General features: G+C 57.4%; 2 protein-coding genes across 29 annotated transcripts in view; both read right to left on the bottom strand.

Annotated features, from left to right (window-relative positions):
• The window catches only part of NCOR2 (nuclear receptor corepressor 2), a 215,164-nt gene that overhangs the window by 174,677 nt on the left and 21,496 nt on the right, over positions 1–18,991 (bottom strand). For 27 of the 28 annotated variants that reach the window (XM_032471271.1, XM_032471265.1, XM_032471262.1 and 24 more), the window contains one exon: positions 9,541–9,587. The exons of the other annotated variant lie outside the window; for it this stretch is intronic. The gene's annotated coding sequence lies outside the window, so the exon portion shown is untranslated. The remainder of the gene's footprint in view (positions 1–9,540; positions 9,588–18,991) is intronic. 28 annotated transcript variants of the gene reach the window in all.
• On the bottom strand, positions 2,271–6,289 carry LOC116660876. Its single transcript, XM_032471300.1, has 3 exons — positions 5,808–6,289; positions 3,338–3,464; positions 2,271–2,948 (listed from the first exon to the last, which is right to left on the bottom strand). The coding sequence occupies exons 1-3, from the start codon at positions 6,066–6,068 to the stop codon at positions 2,611–2,613; spliced, it is 726 nt and encodes a 241-aa protein (XP_032327191.1). The 5' UTR covers positions 6,069–6,289; the 3' UTR covers positions 2,271–2,610.

Below are 18,991 nucleotides of genomic sequence, written 5' to 3'. Positions count from 1 at the left end.
GAGCCAGCTCTCCAAGGCATGGTTTGAGCCCCTGGATCCAGCCATGCCTGAACGTGTCCTACTCTGGGCTTTGCCATTATGAGTGCCCATCAGTTCCTCCTGTGGCCTAAACCAGCCTGAGCGTGTCTCTACCATGACTCAGGAGTCCTAATTAATAATCACCCTCAGGTCTCGCTTCAACTGACACTTGTCCAAAGAAGTCTGTCCTGACCACAGGCAAATTCAAACCTTGTTACACTTCAGTGATGGCCTGAACTCTGTCCGTGTGACCCTCCCCACTCTCAATGTCACTTGTTTAACTGACCCTCTCCCTCTGGGCGCTAAACTCCTCAAAGGCACAAACGATGCTGGACTTTTCCATCATTCTGATCCCAGTGGCCTACAAATGTCCAGAATATTCCATGTGCCCAACAAATGTAAATTAATCAGCTAGCAAAAGACCAAAAGGGAAAAGAAAATCCATTAAATTTGCTTTCTGCCTTAAATGTGGTAAAGAGTCCAACCACTGAGGTCTATAGAACAGCCCCAGGTCCAGAGACTTACTCCTGGTGCCCCTGGCTCTGTTCCAGCCAGGCCAGCCTCCTCAGAGCTCCTGAAACATCCTGGCCCCAGGGCCTTTGCACATGCTGTTTCCCCCACCTAGACAGCTCATCTCTCCTCCTTGCATATGTCTGGTTCCTTTCCATAGTCCCAGGTCCCGGTTCAAACGCCACCTCCTCAGAAACTACCCTTGATTCCTCTGCTTAAGAGAAGCTCCCCTGAAACTAGACTTGCCCCGCCTGCGTTACTCCTCAGCCAGTATTTCCCTGCCTTGCAATACCATGTTTGTTTCTGCACTGCCCATCTCTCCATCAGCCCATGGGATCCACAAGGCAAGGGCTTGGTGTCTTGTCTGCTGTGTATCACACCTCACCGCCACCCTCAGGAGGCTATGGGGACACCAGGCAGCCGGGCTGCAGGGAAGCAGGAAGCAGACCCCTCATGTCCTGACCAGTCCTGCCCAGCCCAGAGCAGCTGCAGCATGCCTGAGGGCCCTACGTTACACGTGGAGGCTGGCCCACCGCCGGTGCAGCCCTGCCAAGAGATTCAGTCTGGCTCCAGGCTCAGGGAGGGCTGCAGGTGGTGCCGGCACAGTCCCCACAATTAACAGCAGGTGCTGCAGAGTCAGCTTCCTGGGTTCAAATCCCAGTGCTGCCAGCTGCCAGCTGTGTGACCTTGGGCAAGTCTCTTAACCTCTCTGTGCCTGCAGCTTCCTTACGTATAAAATGGGGCTGATAATAGTAGCACCTACCTCGTACTGCTACTCCAGGGAGTATGGGTGTGGACGTATATGATATATGTGGAACACAGGCCAGCATAAAGTAAATGTTCAGAAACCATTAGAAATTGTAGTTAGTATTAATGATAGTGGCCAACTCTCACATAGCACCCAGGAAAGCAAAGGGTCAGGAAGTTTAGTTTGGATAATAAATACAGTATTTGCTCTGTGCCAGGTCCTGTTTGAAGTACTTACATGAATTTTTACAAGTAGGTTTATTTTTATTTAACGTGCTTGTTCTAGCTCTTCCAGGCAGTCTCCCTGGATTGCTGCAACCCTCAGGAGCCACATGGACACACACAATTCTTCATGTGAGTGTGTCCTCACAGTGCAGGGGCAGGAGAGTCCCCAAATCCCAGGAGACAGGGACATACAAGTTGGCACACGGGCAGCCACACCCCATGCCAGCCCAAGCCACAGCCCCTGCTAGACTTCCAGAAATGCAGGATCCCGTCGGGCACCCCAGAAGGTGAAGGATGTTCCCCTCACTACAGTGTGCAGAGGGGCAATTCCCGACAGAGGCCAGGGCATCCCAAGGGCTCAGGCCCCACTGCCCCTACCCGGGGTCTGATGTCCGAGACACAGGACACATCATGGAAAAACAGGGGTCAGTTGCAACTGGGGGTCTGGGGTCTGTATGGACGGCATGTGAGAACAACGCTGCCCCCAGCCACGTCCATCCTTTCTGTCCCCCAAATGAAGTGGGTGCAGCTGGTCTCCCGGTCACCCAGCACAGCAAGGACCCTGGTGAAGCTGGGGTGAGGTGAGGTGGCCCCAAACCAGGCGGTAAGAGCTGGCGAGAACGCCGGCTCCACCACCCGCCAGCTGTGACCTCACTCAGTCCTTCAGTTTCCTCACCTGGAAAGTGGGTCTCAGGATCATTATCACAGCACCACAGGCAGGACTAGGAGTGTCCAAGAGCCAGCAAATCAAAGCCACAAAAAGAGAAAGATTAGAAAAAGAAAGAAGCTGTTTTAATTCCCACAAATGGGCTGCTTGCTTTGTCGTTAAATGAGACACAATTTTATTTTCCGGATCACAATGGTTTCTGTTTGGATTTACGGCAATCTTGGAAGAGATGACGTGATCTCTTCAGCATTTCAGCCTCTTGAGGTCTCGAATCACTCTAAATTAGCATCTTCCTCAAAGGGCACATTCCAGCAGAGACAGCACTCCGGGTGACCCACCCAGGATGATCTGGAGGCCGAGGCAGGAGAACCGGAAGGATGTGGGCTCTGGGGCAAACAGCCTGGGTTCTAATATCACTGGCAGTGTGGCCTCAGGCAAGTCACTTAACCTCTCTGTTCTTCAGTTTCCTCATCTGTGACGTGAGGGATGACAACAATCCCTACTTCACAGTGGGTTTTGGAAGATTCAGTCAATTCCAGCAGGCAAAGTGCAACGTGATTACTCCTATGAGCGCTGTTACCGTTCCGGCTGTCATGTGCTGTCATTCCAAACGGGTTAGAAACCGCCGACTGCAGGACACAGACAGACCCACCTGGATCCCTGGGGTCTGGGGACCCCGGCGCCGCCCAGGCCCACTGGTAGCACCGAGAGGCAGGGCCTCCCTCCTCCCTCCAGCTGGGGGCAGGGATTACCCTCAGATGAAAGGAGACACATGTCAGAGCTGAAGATTAAAAACAAGTACAATTATCGGGCAGGCATCCATCCATAATTACGAATTTGATGTAATTAGGCACCCCACTAACTTCATTACTTATTTATTTACGGGATTGCTTATTTAATTTATGGGCCTCCTTCCCTGAAAAGCCATCTTAGCTGACACCCCTCGGGCAGGGGAGGAGGGGACCCCCTGCCCTGTCCCCACCCCCACTCCTGGGCTTCCATATGTCAAGCTCCAGCCTCGCCCCAAAATAGCTCCCCAGAAGGTCTCCATGACTCTGGCCAAGAGAGCAGGATCACACAAGGCCCAACACTCACTCAACAGCACTCGGCGCCAACGGACAGCACTTGACCCAGAAGGCAGGAGGTGCGGAGCCTCCTTTACACTCTCACCTTCCAGCAGAGGAAACCCAGAGGGAAGAAGGGTCATTTGAGCCACGCCTGCCAGCCACCAATTCCTGACGTGAGGCACTGGAACAACAGGCACACTGGTGCAAACAATGAGGCTGCTGCTTCCCAGCTTGGAGGAGGAGAACGAGCACTTAACTCTTGCCAAATAAATTTCTATAAGTCATCTGATGTCTCAGAGCCTCAGTTTCCTCATCTGTCAAGTGGGAGCGTTAAGAACAACAGCCACAGCTCGCTAACCCTGAAACCCTCAACGGCTGCTCCCCGGTGCTACCCCAAGGTCTCTGCCAATGCAATAAGGCAAGAAAAAGCAAAATGGCTTTTCAAAAAGACTTTCTAGCTTTATTCATAATAGCCAAGAACTGGAAACAACCTAAACATTCGTTAACTCAAGAATGGATAAACAAACTGCGATACATTCATATAATGGATTATAAGCATGCAATTACAAATGAATCTCAGAAACACCACGAAGAGTGATAGAAGCCAAACACAAAAAAAGTACACACTTTAAGATAATTTTATTACAAAAACCTAGAAGATTCTATAACTTCTATGGTAGCAGGTTCTTTAGGGGGCGTGATGGAAACACGCTACATCTTAACTGTGGTGGGAGTTATATGAATATTTACATTTGTCAAAACTCATGAAACAGAACCCCCAAAATGAGTGCATTTTATTACAGATTAGTTAAATCTCAATAAGGCTGGGGTTTTGTGGGGAGGTTTTAACTGTAACAAACATATATACATATACTAGCACCACTAACTCCTGTCCCTGACAATTTCCCCATTTCCAGATCAGGTCTGCTGGTTCTTTAAAGACCCCCTAAGTTCCCCCAAAGCCCCTGATTTATGAGCCCTGGACAAGGCAAGTCAGGGTTGAATCCCAGATTTATCCCTTCCTTCCTGGGTCATTTAGGGCAAATCACTTTGCCTCTCTGCCTGTCTAGTTCCCCATCTACAAAAGCAGGGTTATAAATAGCATGACCCTTGGAGACTTACTGTAGAGTAAAATGAACCAAGGTGAAAGTACCTGCTGCTGGCCCCGGCATACAGCAGGGGCCTCATTACTGCTGCTGCAGAATGATGAATGGGCAAGCACCAGGCCCAGTGTAGCCAGGGCTGGCCAGGATTCCCATCCCCTCGACACACACAAGCGCCCCCCGCCAGACAAGACTCCAGGCCTGGGTAGCTGCCCCCATCACTGACAGTTCCAGGCTGCCCCCATTTGAAACTGCAACCCCCCAAGACCAGACCACCCACAGTTAACTGACGCCTGCTGTTTAGGACAGGACAAGTCTCCTCGCCTCCCCCCAACTCACTCCTCCCAGGAGGGCAGACCAAAAAGGATGGGGACCCCGTGGGGAGGGACTGGCCCTGAAGGCAGCACAGGACACTCTGTGGTCATTTGGAGACAGAAACTGGCCAGCAGAGAGCACATCCTGATGCAGAGGGGCATCTTGGCGGTCTGGCCATCACAGATACCCTAACAAGAGAGGGACAGGGTCACCCCGCAGCCCACCCACTTACTTAAGAGAAAAGATAATAGTGAGAGGAAACCAGGGAGGGGGCTACGGCGACTGTGGCTTCTGTGTCAAGTCACATGTGCCTGTCTGAGGGGACTCCTGCCGCCCTGTGAGTGATGGGGACAGCAGGCAGCGCCCGGGAGCCACGGCGGGAGGGGCGTCCCCCGGGCCTGATTAGAGGGCCAGCCGCAGGCAGACACGCTCAACTGTCAGCCTCAGTCCTCCCAGCCCGCCATCAGAGGCACCATTAATTGCTGTCATTTGAGGGTGGCCTGTGGGGAGAAGGAGGGAGGCTGCGAGGAGGGGAGGGGATGGAGGAAGGAGGGGAAGGGGAGGCCAGGAGGGGGAGGGACGGCTCGCCCAGGGCTGAGCACCCTGAGCTGGAGGGAGAGAGAACCACCTCCACCCAAAAGAGGGACCGGGGCCCCCCAACTAGGGACAGAGCCAGTCGACCCATTGAGGTAGGACAAATGGAGTCCCAAGAGGTGTGATTCTGCCTGTCCCAGCCCCATGAACCTCCCCCACCCCCACACACACGCCTGACCACTGGTCTGCCTGCAGGTGGTTGGTCTTGATCTCCACGCCAGGGGATCCAGAAAGCCTGGCCCCCCTCCAGTCCTGCACCCACACGTGACCCCTCATCCCTCATCTACATGCCACCAGGCACCACGCTGGGAGAGGTTCAAGGCTTGGGCAAACCCCACTTTCCCACCTGTGCCCCGCACTCACACAGCTCCCTGACCCAGGATGCCTGGAGCTCCCCTCCCCCACCACAGGGTCAAAACCTACACCTGGCTTAGGGGCCCGACCCAAATGCCACCTTCTCCAAGGACTGACACCGACACAAAAGATTCTGGAGCTGGACTCCCCCTGCCCCTCACACACCAGGGACTGTCACATCACCTCCCCGCATCTCGGTTTCCTCACCTGTAGGATGGGGTGAGGACAGTGGGGCGCCTCTGCGGTGGCTGAAGTGTTTGCTGCTGCTGCTACGTGATCGTTCAGGACATTCGTCCCCTTGATCCACACACGTCTCCCCTTCTGCCTCTCATTATGGTTCTTTGTAGAAATTCCTGTTCCCAGCGTCCCCTGTCTCTGGCCCCACCACACCCCCCCCCCACCAGGTGAGGAGGGTCGCAGAGAGGCTCCCCAAGCTGCCAACCGGGAGCTACCAGGCACAGGGTCCATGGCACCTCTGTCTTCTGGGAGGGAAGGCCAGAGCACCCACCCGGCCTCCACGCCCCGGGCAGCCCCCCTCCCATCCACCCCGTCCTGTCCCCAGATAGGCCTTGTCTCTGAGCTGACGAGCCACTTGGGTCCTGCCAGGGGGGGCTCCTGGAAGCATTCGCCTCCCTCGGCAGGGGAGGGACCCCTCCTCGCCCTCCCCCGTCTGTCTGCCTCCCTCCTCCCTCAGGCGTGATGGATCACCCCAGAGGAGGAAGCTAAGTGCCTGCAGACAAAAAGCCCTTTTATCGTCCTCGGGTGGGCCACTGGCATGACAAGCAGATAACTCAGCCACAGGAGGAAGGCGCACCATTAGGCCTGCGATGCAGATTGATGGAGGACCGAGAGGCAGAGGAGGAGAAGGAGGGAAAAACACCCCAGGCAAGGCCGCCTTCCTTCCAACTTCAAAGGCACCAAAACACCAGGGAGAAAGCCTGGCTGGGCTGATCACCTTGAGGGGACTACCACCAGCATCACCCCTGCTCCCCACCCCCAAGATGTAACCCACTACTGTGGGGCCCAAGGTCTGGCTCAGGAAGCAGGTAACCTCCAAGGCTGGCCTTCCCTCCTGCCTACAGTTTGGGGATGCCCTAAAGGCTCAGGAACACAGGAATGAGGCCGGCCTCAAGAAAACCCCACCCACGTGACTCATGCACACGCCCCGCAAATCAAGAGGCCCACTGCAAACAGCCTCGGGGCCTTTGCACCAGCTGTTCCCACTGCCTGGGACACCCTTCCTCCAGACACCCGCACACTCCCTTCCCTCCTCCTGCAGGTGTTTGCTCAAATGCCACCTTCTCAGGGTGGCCCACTCTGACCCCCCATTTGAAACTGCATCCCCCTCAAGACCAGACCACCCACAGGCTCCCCAAACTCCTTCTCTGCTGGTTCTTCACCCTAGTGCTCTCCACCAAGGACACACTATGTATCCAACTCTCTGTCTGGCCCAGGGAGGACAGGGTGCCTATCCGGCCTATTCACAGCTCCATCTCCAGCACCCAGAATGGGGGCTGGCACACAGTAGGTTCTTTAGAAACAATCATTCAATGAATGAATGTGTTCGGAAAAAGTAAAATCTCCCAATAGCAGCCAGTCCTGAGCCAGAACGTGCCCAGCAGTGCCCTCAGCAACCCTTGGAGGACGTCCACTTGACAAACGAGGAAACCGAGGCCCAGAAGTGTCGCAGCTCCCTGGAGTTTGCACCAGCTCTGCAGGAGACCTGCCCACTGCAGAACCGCCCCAGGGACTCATGACGCCAGTCCAGGGCTGGGTGTCACGACCAAGGACCAAAACCCACCCGCCACCTGCCTCTCAACACTGCAGCCTCAGGGAGGCTCTTCTCCATCTCCTGGCCTCAGTGTGCCCCTCTGTACAATGGGGCTGCCCCAGTGACACCGCTCCCACCTCTGCTGTCCTTCCCGGGACACCACCCAAGTCCCAGCTGCACCGAGTGTGGCCCAGATGGGGAAACAGCAGTGAGAAGTGCTCAGCAGCCCACAGAAGCAAAAAGCACCAGATCTCAATCCCACCGTGGAAGCCAGGCTGGGGCTCCTCAGACCCTGCCTCAACCCTCTTTGGGGCCAAACCCAGCTGACAACCCCTCCCAGCCACGGAAGAACAGCTGAGTCGATAAGATGGAAAGAAAGATGCTGGCAGTGCTGAGCGAGTGCTTACTACCTGCTAAGCACTGGGTCCCGAGCCTCAGTGGGAAGGATGCCCAGTGGCACAGCGGGGAAGGGGCCAAGCTGCCCTTTGCGGGGGACAGCGCCTGTGCCCCAGTAGCCTCACCCCCATGCCCACTGACCACCCCTTCCTCGCTGGCACGGACAGGGGCTGGGCGCTTGCCCCATGTGACCCCCACCACACGTCCTCCAGGAGGGGTCTCCACTGCTTCCCCACATCGCCTGACTCTTCGGGAGCATGGGAGGCCTTGAGGGGAGAGAAGTGAGCTTTCCTCATCACACCCACAGGGGTCTCTGGGGACGTGATCGCCTTTCCCAGGCCTCGGTCAGCCGGCAGCCCCCTGTCCGGGGGGCAGAGGACAAGACATGGGGAGAGGGGCCGCAGATTCAGCCCCCTCCTCTGCAAGGTCTCCCAGCAGCTTCAACAAAATTACAGAAACGCTGCCATCTTAGCAACCATCTACTCATCGCCAACTCTATGGGGGGGGTTCCCTCCCCATTTTATAGATGGGGAAACTGAGGCACCAGGTGGCTAGGAACCTTGCCCAAGGTCACACAGACAGTACGTGGCAGAGGGAGATAAGCACGCAGGCAGCTGGGATCCAGGGTCCCCACTGGGGCCCACCTGCCTCTCTTGGCTTAAAAATAATATAGAATAAAAGATGCCTTCCTTCTCTCTCCCACCAGCCAGGCCAGTACCTGAATCCCCCACTGACACACACACACACGTCTGGACTGCCTTTCCTGTCCCCTGACACCCAAACCCTGCCAGCGCCCCTCGGGCGCCTCTCCAGTCCCCCGGTGTAGAAGCTCTCTGGGGAACCCCTGCCATCAGAGGTACCAGGTCGGGGAGGGGGGCAATAGGCACAGACCTGCCCAACACAGGCCTCAGTCTGCTCGGCTGTGAAATGGGCATACTGGGGAGGAATCTGCCGGGTTCCCTGGGCAGGTCAAAGGATGAGAGTCCCAGCTCTTTGCTCCCAGCTGAAACTTGGGACGGGTGACCCGCCCGTGCCTCAGTTTCCCTGTTTGTAAAAGGATAATAGCCCATTTGGGAGCACGGCTGTGAGGGTCACAATGTGGGGTGACATGAAAAGAAAGCATGCACTGTGGTGGTGAGCTTGGTGAGAGACTCCTTTGCGCCCGGCACCGGCCTGAGTCAGCCATGTAATCACCGCAGCAGCCCTCTGAGGGCACGCTTACTGCCCCCAGTTTACAGGCAGGAAAGTGGAGGCACGGGGGAGGAACGACTTGCCCTGGGAGCCCCGTGTGAAAGTGGCAGTCAGCGCCGAGACTGGAACCCAGGCCGCCTCCTCTCCCGCCGGGCACTGTGATGGACGGTGGCACACAGGTGTCCCGCCTGAGGGCTTCCTCCAGCGTCCAGCGTCCCAACACGTGGGTCTGTGCGCAGGCCCTGCCTCCCCCAAGGCCATGGCCCGCCATCAGAGCAAGAACCCCAGAGACATAAAAGCCACCGACCCACAGCTACACTGTCAGGGACAACTCCTCCTCTCAGGTATCATCTGGAACTCCCCGCACGCAGCCAGACAGCATCCCGTCCCAGGGGACCCCACCACCTCCACCCTGGGCACTCCTGGCGTGCCGTGCCCGCCCCACAAGGCCACGCCGAGCCCCACCACCGCATCTGCCAGGCCGAATCTGGCATCCCAGCAACGCCCGAGCCCTGCCCCTCAGCAGGTCCCAGCAATACGACTGCGCTAGAGACAGGCAAGTGGGGACAGCCATGAACCTACCAGAAGCCGCCACCAGCAACGCCGTGTCCTCAAAACCTCTGGGGGGCCTGGAGGGGGAAACACAGGCTTTGTTAGTAAGACTCACAGCCTCCACGCACGGGCTAGGCACAACCACATCAAGGTGTGGGTGAAGGCGGCGCGGCCCCCCGGCCTGGGCCTGGTGCACTGTACACACCAGGCCAAGTATTTCTCCACGACCACCCTATGAAATGGTACTGCTGCCCCATTTGACAGAGAGGGAAACTGAGGTTCAGAGAATCAGTCTCATGACCCAGGTCCCACAGCTAGGAAGTCACTCCGCAGGGGATTCCAGAACTGTGTTTATGAAGGCGGCCCACACCCCGGCAAGGCCCATATCACAGTGTCGCTGTGAAACTCCCCCGTTAACTTCCCAGAGGACCCTCTAAAAAGTCCGTGAGTGACATCCGAAGGAGGGGGTGGGCCTACCACTCTCATTCAGGAATTTCTAACTGAGTCACCCGTCAAGGTCAAAACCAGTCTGATAAAAGTTAGCGTCCAGAACAAAGAAAGGACACTCACAAATAAAGCCAGTCAACCCAAAAGAAAAACGGGCAAAAAGACTTGACCGCACTTCACCAAAGGGGATCTAGAAACAGCCAGTTAGCACACAAAAAGATGTTCGATATCATGAGTCATCAGGAAAGTCCAAATTAAAACCACGAGACACCACTACACACCTACGTGGGTGGGTAAAATAAAACAGACAGTACCAAGTGCTGATGAAAATGCGGAGCACCGGGAATTCTCAGACGCTGCTAGTGGGATGCAAAATGGTGCAACTACTTCGGAAAATGGTTTGGCAGTTTCTTAAAAGTTAAACATGCATCTGACCATGTGACCCAGCAGTTCCACTGCTGGGTGGTTACCTGAGAAAAATGAAACCGTATGCTCACACAAAGCCTTGTAACATGAACGTTCATAACAGCTTTATTCATAATCACAAAAAACTGCTATCTAACCATCCATCCCACAGACAAAAGGATAAACAAACAACGGTACATCCATACCATGGAATGCTGCTCCGCAGCAAACTGCAACAAACTACAGACACACACAACCACATGGAGAAACGCCAGACTCATATGCTGAGCACAGAGGCCAGGCTCAAAAGGCCACACGTGCTACGATTCCATTTACAGAATCATGGGAGAGGCAAGACCCCACTTGCACATGTAGAGAGGTCTGCAGGGCTAGACACACCAGGACAAAAAGCCCTAGTGATTCCCACAGAAGTTAGGAGGCCGATCACCCCTAGAGAGAAGACAGCGGGGGTCTCCTTAACAACCATTCATTAACCTTCACCCGTGTGTTATGCGATCTTTATTGGGTTAGCTTCCGCACAAAAAAGAGCAAGTTAAACAGTAAGGGGCAGACCACTGGACAGAGGCCAAAAACCTGGCTGTGGTCCCAGCTCTTCCACTGACAACTGTGACCTCGGGCAAGCCCCCAGGTCTCTCTGACCTCAGTTTTCCTATCCAGAAAATGGGCTCATTCCCCATGGTTGTCTTCAAGACCTGCCCATTTGCGAACATCTCAGACTCAAGTGGACCTTGAGGGAACCCCTTCTGCACCCCATGCGGCTCCCCAGGGATCAGAGGCGAGTGGAGCTGGGGTCACTGGCTCTGACAAGGTAGCTGCGTGCAGGGCTCAGGCTCTGGAACCAGGGTCCCTGGGTTCAAATCTGGGCTCTGCTCTTCCTAGCTGTGCACCCTGGGACAAGTAGCTTCACCTCTCTGAGCCTCGGTTTCCTCATCTCTAAAATGGGAACAATGATGAGTGAAATGATGGACCTTACAGGGATGCTGCGGACATGACGCGCCTGCACAGCCAGCGTGTGGGCAGAGCCAGCGCTTGGTTACTGCTGGGTGTTCGTTACCTGGATGTGGTGGGGACAGCAAAGCTCCAAGACCCCAAGGAGCCCTTACAAGAGACAGCTGCAGGCGGCCATGGGGAACGATCCCGCCCCTTCTTTCCTGCCCTTTTAAGTTTTTTTTTCTTTTTCCATTATGATGCCCTCAGGCTTGGCACTCGGTCCTGCCATCTGCGGCAGCTCCAGAGACAGGGCCCTGTGGGAAGGCTGGAAACAGGAGGCCCGGGCACGTCTCCATAGCTGTCCGGCCCTGGGCTTCCGGAAGCCTCCATGGCAGGTCCTGCAGAAGGCTCAGGCACGGTCAGGAGAGCGGGCGCTCTCCCCAGGCACCACCTCGGGGGGGACAACTGGGAAGTCAGACCCCACCTTCTTCCCCACGTCTCCCAGTTCCAGCCATCTCCTCCTGCAGTCCCCAAACGGACACAGTCCACCCAACGGCATAGGGTCAAGACCAGACCGGCCGGCCCCAGGGTCACAAGGCTCGGGGGGGAGATCCCGGGCATCTCCCAGCAGTGCCAGCAACACGCAGGCCCAGAGAGCCTTCCCCACCAGGAGAACCTGGGGACTTCCCGGGACAACGACAGCCTCGCTGAGCCTCACGGAGGAAGAGGCACTTGGCCAGAATCAGCGGGGGCGGAGGTGGGGAGATGCGTTGGCAGCGCAAGAGGACAGACGGGGACCAGGGCAGAGAATAGTTGGTAACAGTGCGGAGGTCAGAAGGAAGCAGAGTGCGAGTGTGTGGACGCGGGGGAGGGGGCGGGGCTGACGGCGCAGAGTGGGATTTTATCCCCCGGGGGCCAGGAAGATCCTTAGGAAGGTTTCACAGGCAGAGAAGGCACAGGTCCCAGTGGAATCCGGGGAGTGCATTCGGGCTGTGGAGTGGAGGATGGCCGGGGGTGGAAGCCGGTCAGGGTAGGGCAGTGGAGGTGGGACAGGTGGGTGGGATGGAGGAGAATCGACCCCCAGCAGGAACGGATGAGGAGCCTCAGGGACCACACGCACGACAGGTCTGGGTGGGGGCGGGAGGAAGAGCCACATCCACTTCCAGGAGGCTTTCTGTGTTCCACCTGCTCCCGTTACCACGTGTCATCCTCTCAACCATCCCAGGATGGGGGGAGATGCAGGGGAGGGGCTCTGTTTCTACACCAGGAAGCTGAGGCTCAGAGGAGAGGTAACTCACCCAAGGTCACCCAGCTAGGAAGGTAAGGAGCCGGGATTTGAACCTAGCTCATTAGGCCGTGGGAGCCAGGGCACTGGGAAGGGGATGGGGGGGTGGGCAGGAGGACCCTCTGGGCGTAGACAAGTAGAGCAGGACAGGGGAGGCGGCTGCTCCAACCCCCAGGCTGACCCCAGACTGCTGGAGCCTTCTCAGCACAGAAGGGGCTCAAAAGACCCAACAGGACCTCCCCCGGGCCCGGAAAGGTCCCCATCCTCCCATGCCAACCCCCACCCCGAAACGGCCCTGGACCTCCTAGGAGGGAGGCACCACTGAGCCCCGTACAAGGGGGTCAAGTCAGGGAACAAGGGAACAGACTCCTCCCCCTCACTCAGGGTCTCACGCTCATCCGTTCACACTCCCACTCGTCCATTCACACTCCCACTCACTCAAGGCTGAGATCCCATACGCACTTTAGCTCACACTCACGCACACCCTCAGTGTCTCACGCACACACACACACAGAGCCTCATTCACTCACATTCATCCAGGCTCACCAGGCACCCGCTCCCTCTGCTTCTTCACCCAGCGCTGTCCCGGCCCAGTCCTGCCCCTCGCCCAGCGCTGTCCTGGCCCAGTCCTGCCCCTCGCCCAGCGCTGTCCTGGCCCAGTCCACCAACTGCTGAATTCCTCTTCCCCCGCCCCCAGGGGCTGACCAGCCTCATTTCCCAGGAAAGCAGATACAGGAAGGAGGATGTTTTCTGAAGGGCTCCCCTCCCTCAAGCCCCAGGTAACCCTCACTCACGCACTTCAGCAGTTTCCCAGAGCCCAAGGGCTGAGACCTGCCCCCACCTGGCACCAAGCCCTCCCCAGCCCCCAAACAAGCCCCATCGGGCCCACCTCCAGGCTTTGGCCCTCAACTGCCATTCACACCCTCACCCTCCTCTACCTCCCAGCACCAGCATAAACACCACATTTTTCCTCCTCCAGGAAGCCTACCCAGAGTACCGCAGCCACAGAGGTTAGCACAAAGTGTCCATCTACCCCGCTCAGAGACAGGAAGCCACCAGCCCAAGATCATACAGCTGCCATGAGGGCAGAGCCAGCTGGGATCCAAACCCAGAGAGAACTGTCCAGCTTCAACTGGGACACCACCCGCACCCTTCAGCCAGGCGATAAGCTTGACAGAGCCTCGGCACGGAGATGGGGCAGTGAACATGAAAGACGGGGGTCCTCGGGGGACACGGTCACACCTGCGCACACCCACACACCACACAGGTCCATCAGGAAAAGTGCAAGATGACTTCAAAGGGCAGTGACCACAGTAACAGACATAAACCAAGATAAGCCCACAGTGAATGACATGATGGAGGCGGGTGGCAAGAAGTCAGGGAGGGTCTCCCGAGGAGACACTGGAGCCCAGGGCCCAAGAGATAAGGCACAGCAAATGCAGGCGCCGAGGTGGGAACCAGCTGAACTGGAAACAGTGGGAGCAGCCTGGCCTGGGTTTTATTTCCAAGACAAGGCCACAGGAGGGGAGTGGCGTGTTCTGATTTAACACATAATCAAGTAGAACAGTGTGAGGCAGTGCCAATGAGGACATCTCTGGGTCAATCCCTGAGGGCTCCTTGGACGTGGTGTCCTCCTCCCCAGGCCCAGTCTCGGCCCCTTCCTGCACTGCAGTCTCTCCTAAGGTCAAAACCTAAGGGCTCCAGCCTCAATGCCAGGCAAGTGCTTGGTAGCGAGACCCCAGGACCGCCAGGTCTCTCCTACCAGGCTCTGCCACAGCCACCCAGGGGCAAGGCTCTGACCCTGCTGGCCCTGGAGGCCCTGGCAACGCCAGGCCTTCGCCTCCACCTGCTCCCTTGGCAGGTTGCTAAAAGCGATTGCACAAGCCAAGGCCTGGAACAAATCCTCCCTCCCAGCCCAGCCTCCGCCTAGCCTCCAGCCACACGGGCCGCACCCTCGGCAGGGCCCCAGGAGGCACACTTTCCAGGTGTGGGAAGGAGAATGGGTGCTGCTGGTGCACCTGCAGCGCCTGCAGACAACGGGCCAGGTGGCCGTGGATTCAGCCGGGGTTCCAGTCCCGACTCAGCCACTTCCACACCAGACACCCAAGTCACCCCATCTCACCATGCCTTTGCTTCCCCGCCTGCAAACTGAAGGGTGATCACACTGCCCACCCCGGAGGGTTGCTGCGATGACTGAATGAGTTAATACAGCCCAGCACCCGAGAACAGTGCCCAGCACGGTGCAGATCTCAACAAGCTCATTAATCACAGTAAACGCTTTCCACAGCTCCCCATTTCGGGACCCTCACAGCAATGCTCCAAGCGAAACGGAGAAACTGAAGCATGGAATGGTTACCTGTCCCAAGTCTCTCAGCTGGAAGCAAAAGCAAAAGGAGGTGGGACTTGAACCCTTTCTTTACCCACCCAGGGAATTCCTCCCCAGTGTGCTCATTTCACAGCCAAGCAGACCTGAGGCCCATATCAGATAGGGCTGTGCCCACAACTTGACCTGGTACAGCTGACAGCAAGTTGTCTCTCGAAAGAACTCCTACACATACCTCAAAGTCCAGCTCATGGTGTCCTTTCCTGTCCCCTCAACGAATAAGCCTTTTCCAGTTAGTCCAGTCATATCCTGGACCTCACTGCCACCCAAAAGCTCTGCTTGGCCACCCCCAGCAGATCCTGAGCCCCCCAGGAAAGGGTCTGCCTTATCCCTCACTGAGGCCACAAGGCTGACCCAAAGCCAGATGCCCAGTGGAATCAAGGTGAGGTTCAGAGTAAAAGAGGCTAGGTACAAAGGAGACCCCAGCACAGTAGGGCCAAGGCTGTGAGGTGTCACTGATGGTAGGGCTGAGAGATGGCCTGGCACACCGTGGGCCCAGCCAACTCACGACAGACCCAATACAGTGGCTGGCACACAGTGGGGCCAGTATCACAGCAGGCAGCAGCTGAGGCTTGGACCCGCCTCCTCTCTTTACCCAATCCAAGTCCCCACTCCAGAAAAGCCCCCCATGCACCTCCCACACCCACCAGAGTCCCACTCACAACCACAAACCGCACCTCTGGCCTCCTCCAGGCAGCCCTCACTCCCTCACCCTCGGCAACATCCAATCTAGCTGTAGTCACTAAACCAACAACAATGGCAAACAATAGCGGTCATGACTAACATTTAGCAACTCCGTAAGGGCCCCCAAGCCAAGCCTTTACGTAATAACTTAAACTCCCAATGACTCTCCAGGTAGCAGGTTATTTTATTATCCCCATTTTACAGATGAGGAAACTGAGGCTTGGGGAGGTTGAGTCACTTGCCCCAGGGTCATACGGCCCATGAGTGGAGATGTCAAGACAGGACCGCAGGCGGCCTTAAACCGTGCACATGGGGCTCAGCACGAGAGATATTACTGTTAGCGGTAGGTATCCTCATCCTGTGTTCTCAGACTCTCGGCTGGGCAGCAGTGACCCGATTTAATCCTCCCTGCAGCCTCCTGAGCTGCTGCTGTCCATCTCCCAGATGGACAGACTGAGGCTCTGAGAGGGGATCACACCGCGGGGGTCCCCCCAGGGGGCGGGGTTCTCTGTGATTCTCCCTCCAGTCAGTGCCGAGGCCAGAAGCCGACACCCTGCAAGAAGCAGGAGCCACAACTAACCCGCAACATCTCTGCCCACAGTCATCACCGAGGGCAAGCTCCCCTGCCAGGCGCCGCTGCCCCAGGCCAGAACTCTGCAGAGGGGACGCTCCGCCTGCAGCCCCTGCCCTCCCATCTCAAACCCCTCAGTGGGCACAGGTCACATTCTACCAAATCGCCCGGGGCCCCGGGGACCACTGCCATGCCCACGGCTTTGCGGAAAGGGAAGTGACACCCACGTGAACCTCCACATGGCAGTGTGAGCCATGCTGGGCCAAGATGAGCAGGCCATGAAACGTGCTTTACGGAAGCCGGAAATCAGACCCCGGGACCCCGCAGACCCAGGCAGTGGCCCCCGAGTGCTGAGCAGGTGTAACCTCCAGAAGCCATCCTTGCAGGTTGTATTTGGGGACTTCAGGCACGGTGTGACCCAGGTGCCTAGAGCAGGAGCAGGCCAGGGCCCTTTGGCAGGTAGGGGGTACCTAACACTCCTCCCAGAGCTGCCCAGGCCTTCCCAGCGCATCTCTTCACACCAGATGAACAGGGACATCTCCCCTGTCCCCTAGGGCTGGGTGGTGCCTGTCCTTGTCACTCTAGTAGTAAGCAGCCCAGACAGCCGGAGCGGGAGGGCGGCAGCTCTTCCATTTAGAAGCCACTGGGATATTTTATTTTCCTTCTCAAGTGACAGCTGAGGCCGGCTCTCCTTGAAGCTGCAGAGAGGCAGTCACCGAGAGTTCACCCAGGTCTCCGATTCCCACCAGACAGACTGCAGCAGCCAGCGACTGCTGGAGGGCGGGGCAGCCACCTCACAGCCACAGGCGGGCAAGGATGTGAGTGAGTGGACAGGACCTGGGGTGGGACAAAAATGGGAGGAGGGGCTGCGTTCCAACAGAGGGGGAGCATATGGCCCTACCCAAAGGGGGCACAGCTCATCCAACCATGAGGGACACGGCCCCACTCCAGGGAGCCCAAGGTCCATCCACACAGTCAAGGGAGAATGAGGAGCAACCGTGAGCCCCCCAGCCCCCAAGTCCACCTGTCGGGGCTCCCAGGAGAGACCTGCAGTGATCGCAGGCAAAACAACACAACAGTCACAGCCCCTTCCCACATGCGTGCTCACCGTGTGCCAGGCCCTGGGCCATCTGTCCTGACCCCATTTCACAGATGGGGAAACTGAGGCCCAAAGAGGTTCAGCAATGCTCCCCGCCCCACCGAGACAGCACAGCCAGTGAGGGGCAGGGAGATGGGAATCCGGGCGCCTGCCCTCGGCCGCCCCATCCTCCATCCCCTACACCTCAATCTGGCCCCAGAACGTACTTCTCAGAAACCTCCCTCCCATCTCCTCACTGCAGGGTGTGGGGCCATCTGAGGAGGCAGCAACCGACAGGAGCAATTAGACACCAGGAAGGAGCCGAGATATCGACCATTTCTGGAGGGAAGGGGGGCGGGCGGGGGCTCAGGCCACACCAGTGTTGGCAGCCTGGCTCCCGGCCAAGCGCAGGCCAAGGCAGGGCAGGCAGGCAGCACAGACCAGGCCGGGAGGCCTGCGGGGGCCCCAGACGGCAACACAGAGAAGCCATCTGTCTGTCCACATGTCTGTCCACCACCAGCACCGCCCACCGCAGGCACCCCTCACCCCGCCCCCTGGCTTTCACTGTGTGGTCACCACGCTAAGCCCTTTAGTTTACTAACTAGTTTAATTCTTACAACCACCACACGCACGAGTTCCTGTGACTCTCCCCATTTTACAGATGGGAGCAATGAGGCAGAGAGACAAGACAGCGTACGTAGGGTTCCCACAGCTAAGATTTGCATCCAGGCATCCACTCTAACCACACCTCGGCCCGGGAGTCCCCCACGGGGTGGGAGATAAGAGAGCTGGCTTTCTGGGAATGGGGCACTGGGGAATGGGACTGCATGGGGTGGAAAGTTCCAGAAGCCTCTGGAAGCCCCACAGAGGGCCCTTTACAGAGGTTCTCTGTAAAGACAATTCCATTTCTGCCCCGTAAGAGCACAGCACAAGTGGCCTAAAATGATAGCCGCTGGGCTCCCCTGGGGAAGAGGCTGCCTGGCCCTGGTCAGCAGGAAGGGAAACCACTGCAGAGCTTTCCCTGCCCCTGGCCCCAGGCTCCCCTGGCCAGGGACGGGGGTCTGGGCCATCATCAGCTGCATGGCGGGGCCAGGGGCTGCCTGGAAGAGCGAGAGTGTCAGGAACTATCGATCGATCGCCAGAAGCAATTAATTGTCTGGGTCAAGAGATGGTGAAAGAGGTTTGTCACCCGGGGCCCAGGGGATGCCCCAGTGAGTCCAGCCACCCGGACGGGAGGAGTGGTTCCCGCTGACCTGGTCCCGAGTCTCCGGAGGTCAGGACCTCTGCAGACTCCTCTAGCATCCGGTTCCCCGCCTACCCTCACAGGCCTCCTCCGCACGCTCCCCACTCACAGAAGCTCAACTCTCCACAGGCCCCCTCTCCCCTCCCCAACACCCGCCCCTGATCCACCGCGGCATCTGTGACCCGTGCACCAGGGGTAACCAGCCCATCATGCACAGATGGGGAGAGTGAGTCCCAGCAACTAAGCTCACACCCAGAGTCCCAGCCACCCAGGATCATCCTGAGACCCAGAGCCAGTCCCAGCTGCACCCTGTTCTAGCTGGGCGACCCCACACCTGCTGCTTAACTTCTCTGGGACTGCCTCCTCCGCTGTAAAATGGAGATGAGACACAGAGGGGCTAAAATCAGGCCTGCTCAGGCACAAATCCCAGCTCT

Source organism: Camelus ferus, chromosome 32 (genome assembly GCF_009834535.1).
Source record: "Camelus ferus isolate YT-003-E chromosome 32, BCGSAC_Cfer_1.0, whole genome shotgun sequence".
Classification (NCBI taxonomy): domain Eukaryota; kingdom Metazoa; phylum Chordata; class Mammalia; order Artiodactyla; family Camelidae; genus Camelus; species Camelus ferus.
The sequence above is the reverse complement of the archived record's forward strand: the minus strand, read 5'-3'. Positions and strand labels throughout refer to the sequence as shown.

What these genes read in the sequence shown, in the direction of transcription:
- LOC116660876 (XM_032471300.1), bottom strand. Translation starts at nt 6,068, where the DNA reads ATGGACCCTGTGCCTGGTAGCTCCCGGTTGGCAGCTTGGGGAGCCTCT. An exon ending in GTCCTCACCCCATCCTACAG is followed by an intron (nt 3,465 to 5,807) that starts GTGAGGAAACCG and finishes TCCTCCTCCAAG; the next exon opens with CTGGGAAGCAGCAGCCTCAT. An exon ending in TGGGTTTCCTCTGCTGGAAG is followed by an intron (nt 2,949 to 3,337) that starts GTGAGAGTGTAA and finishes TTTAATCTTCAG; the next exon opens with CTCTGACATGTGTCTCCTTT.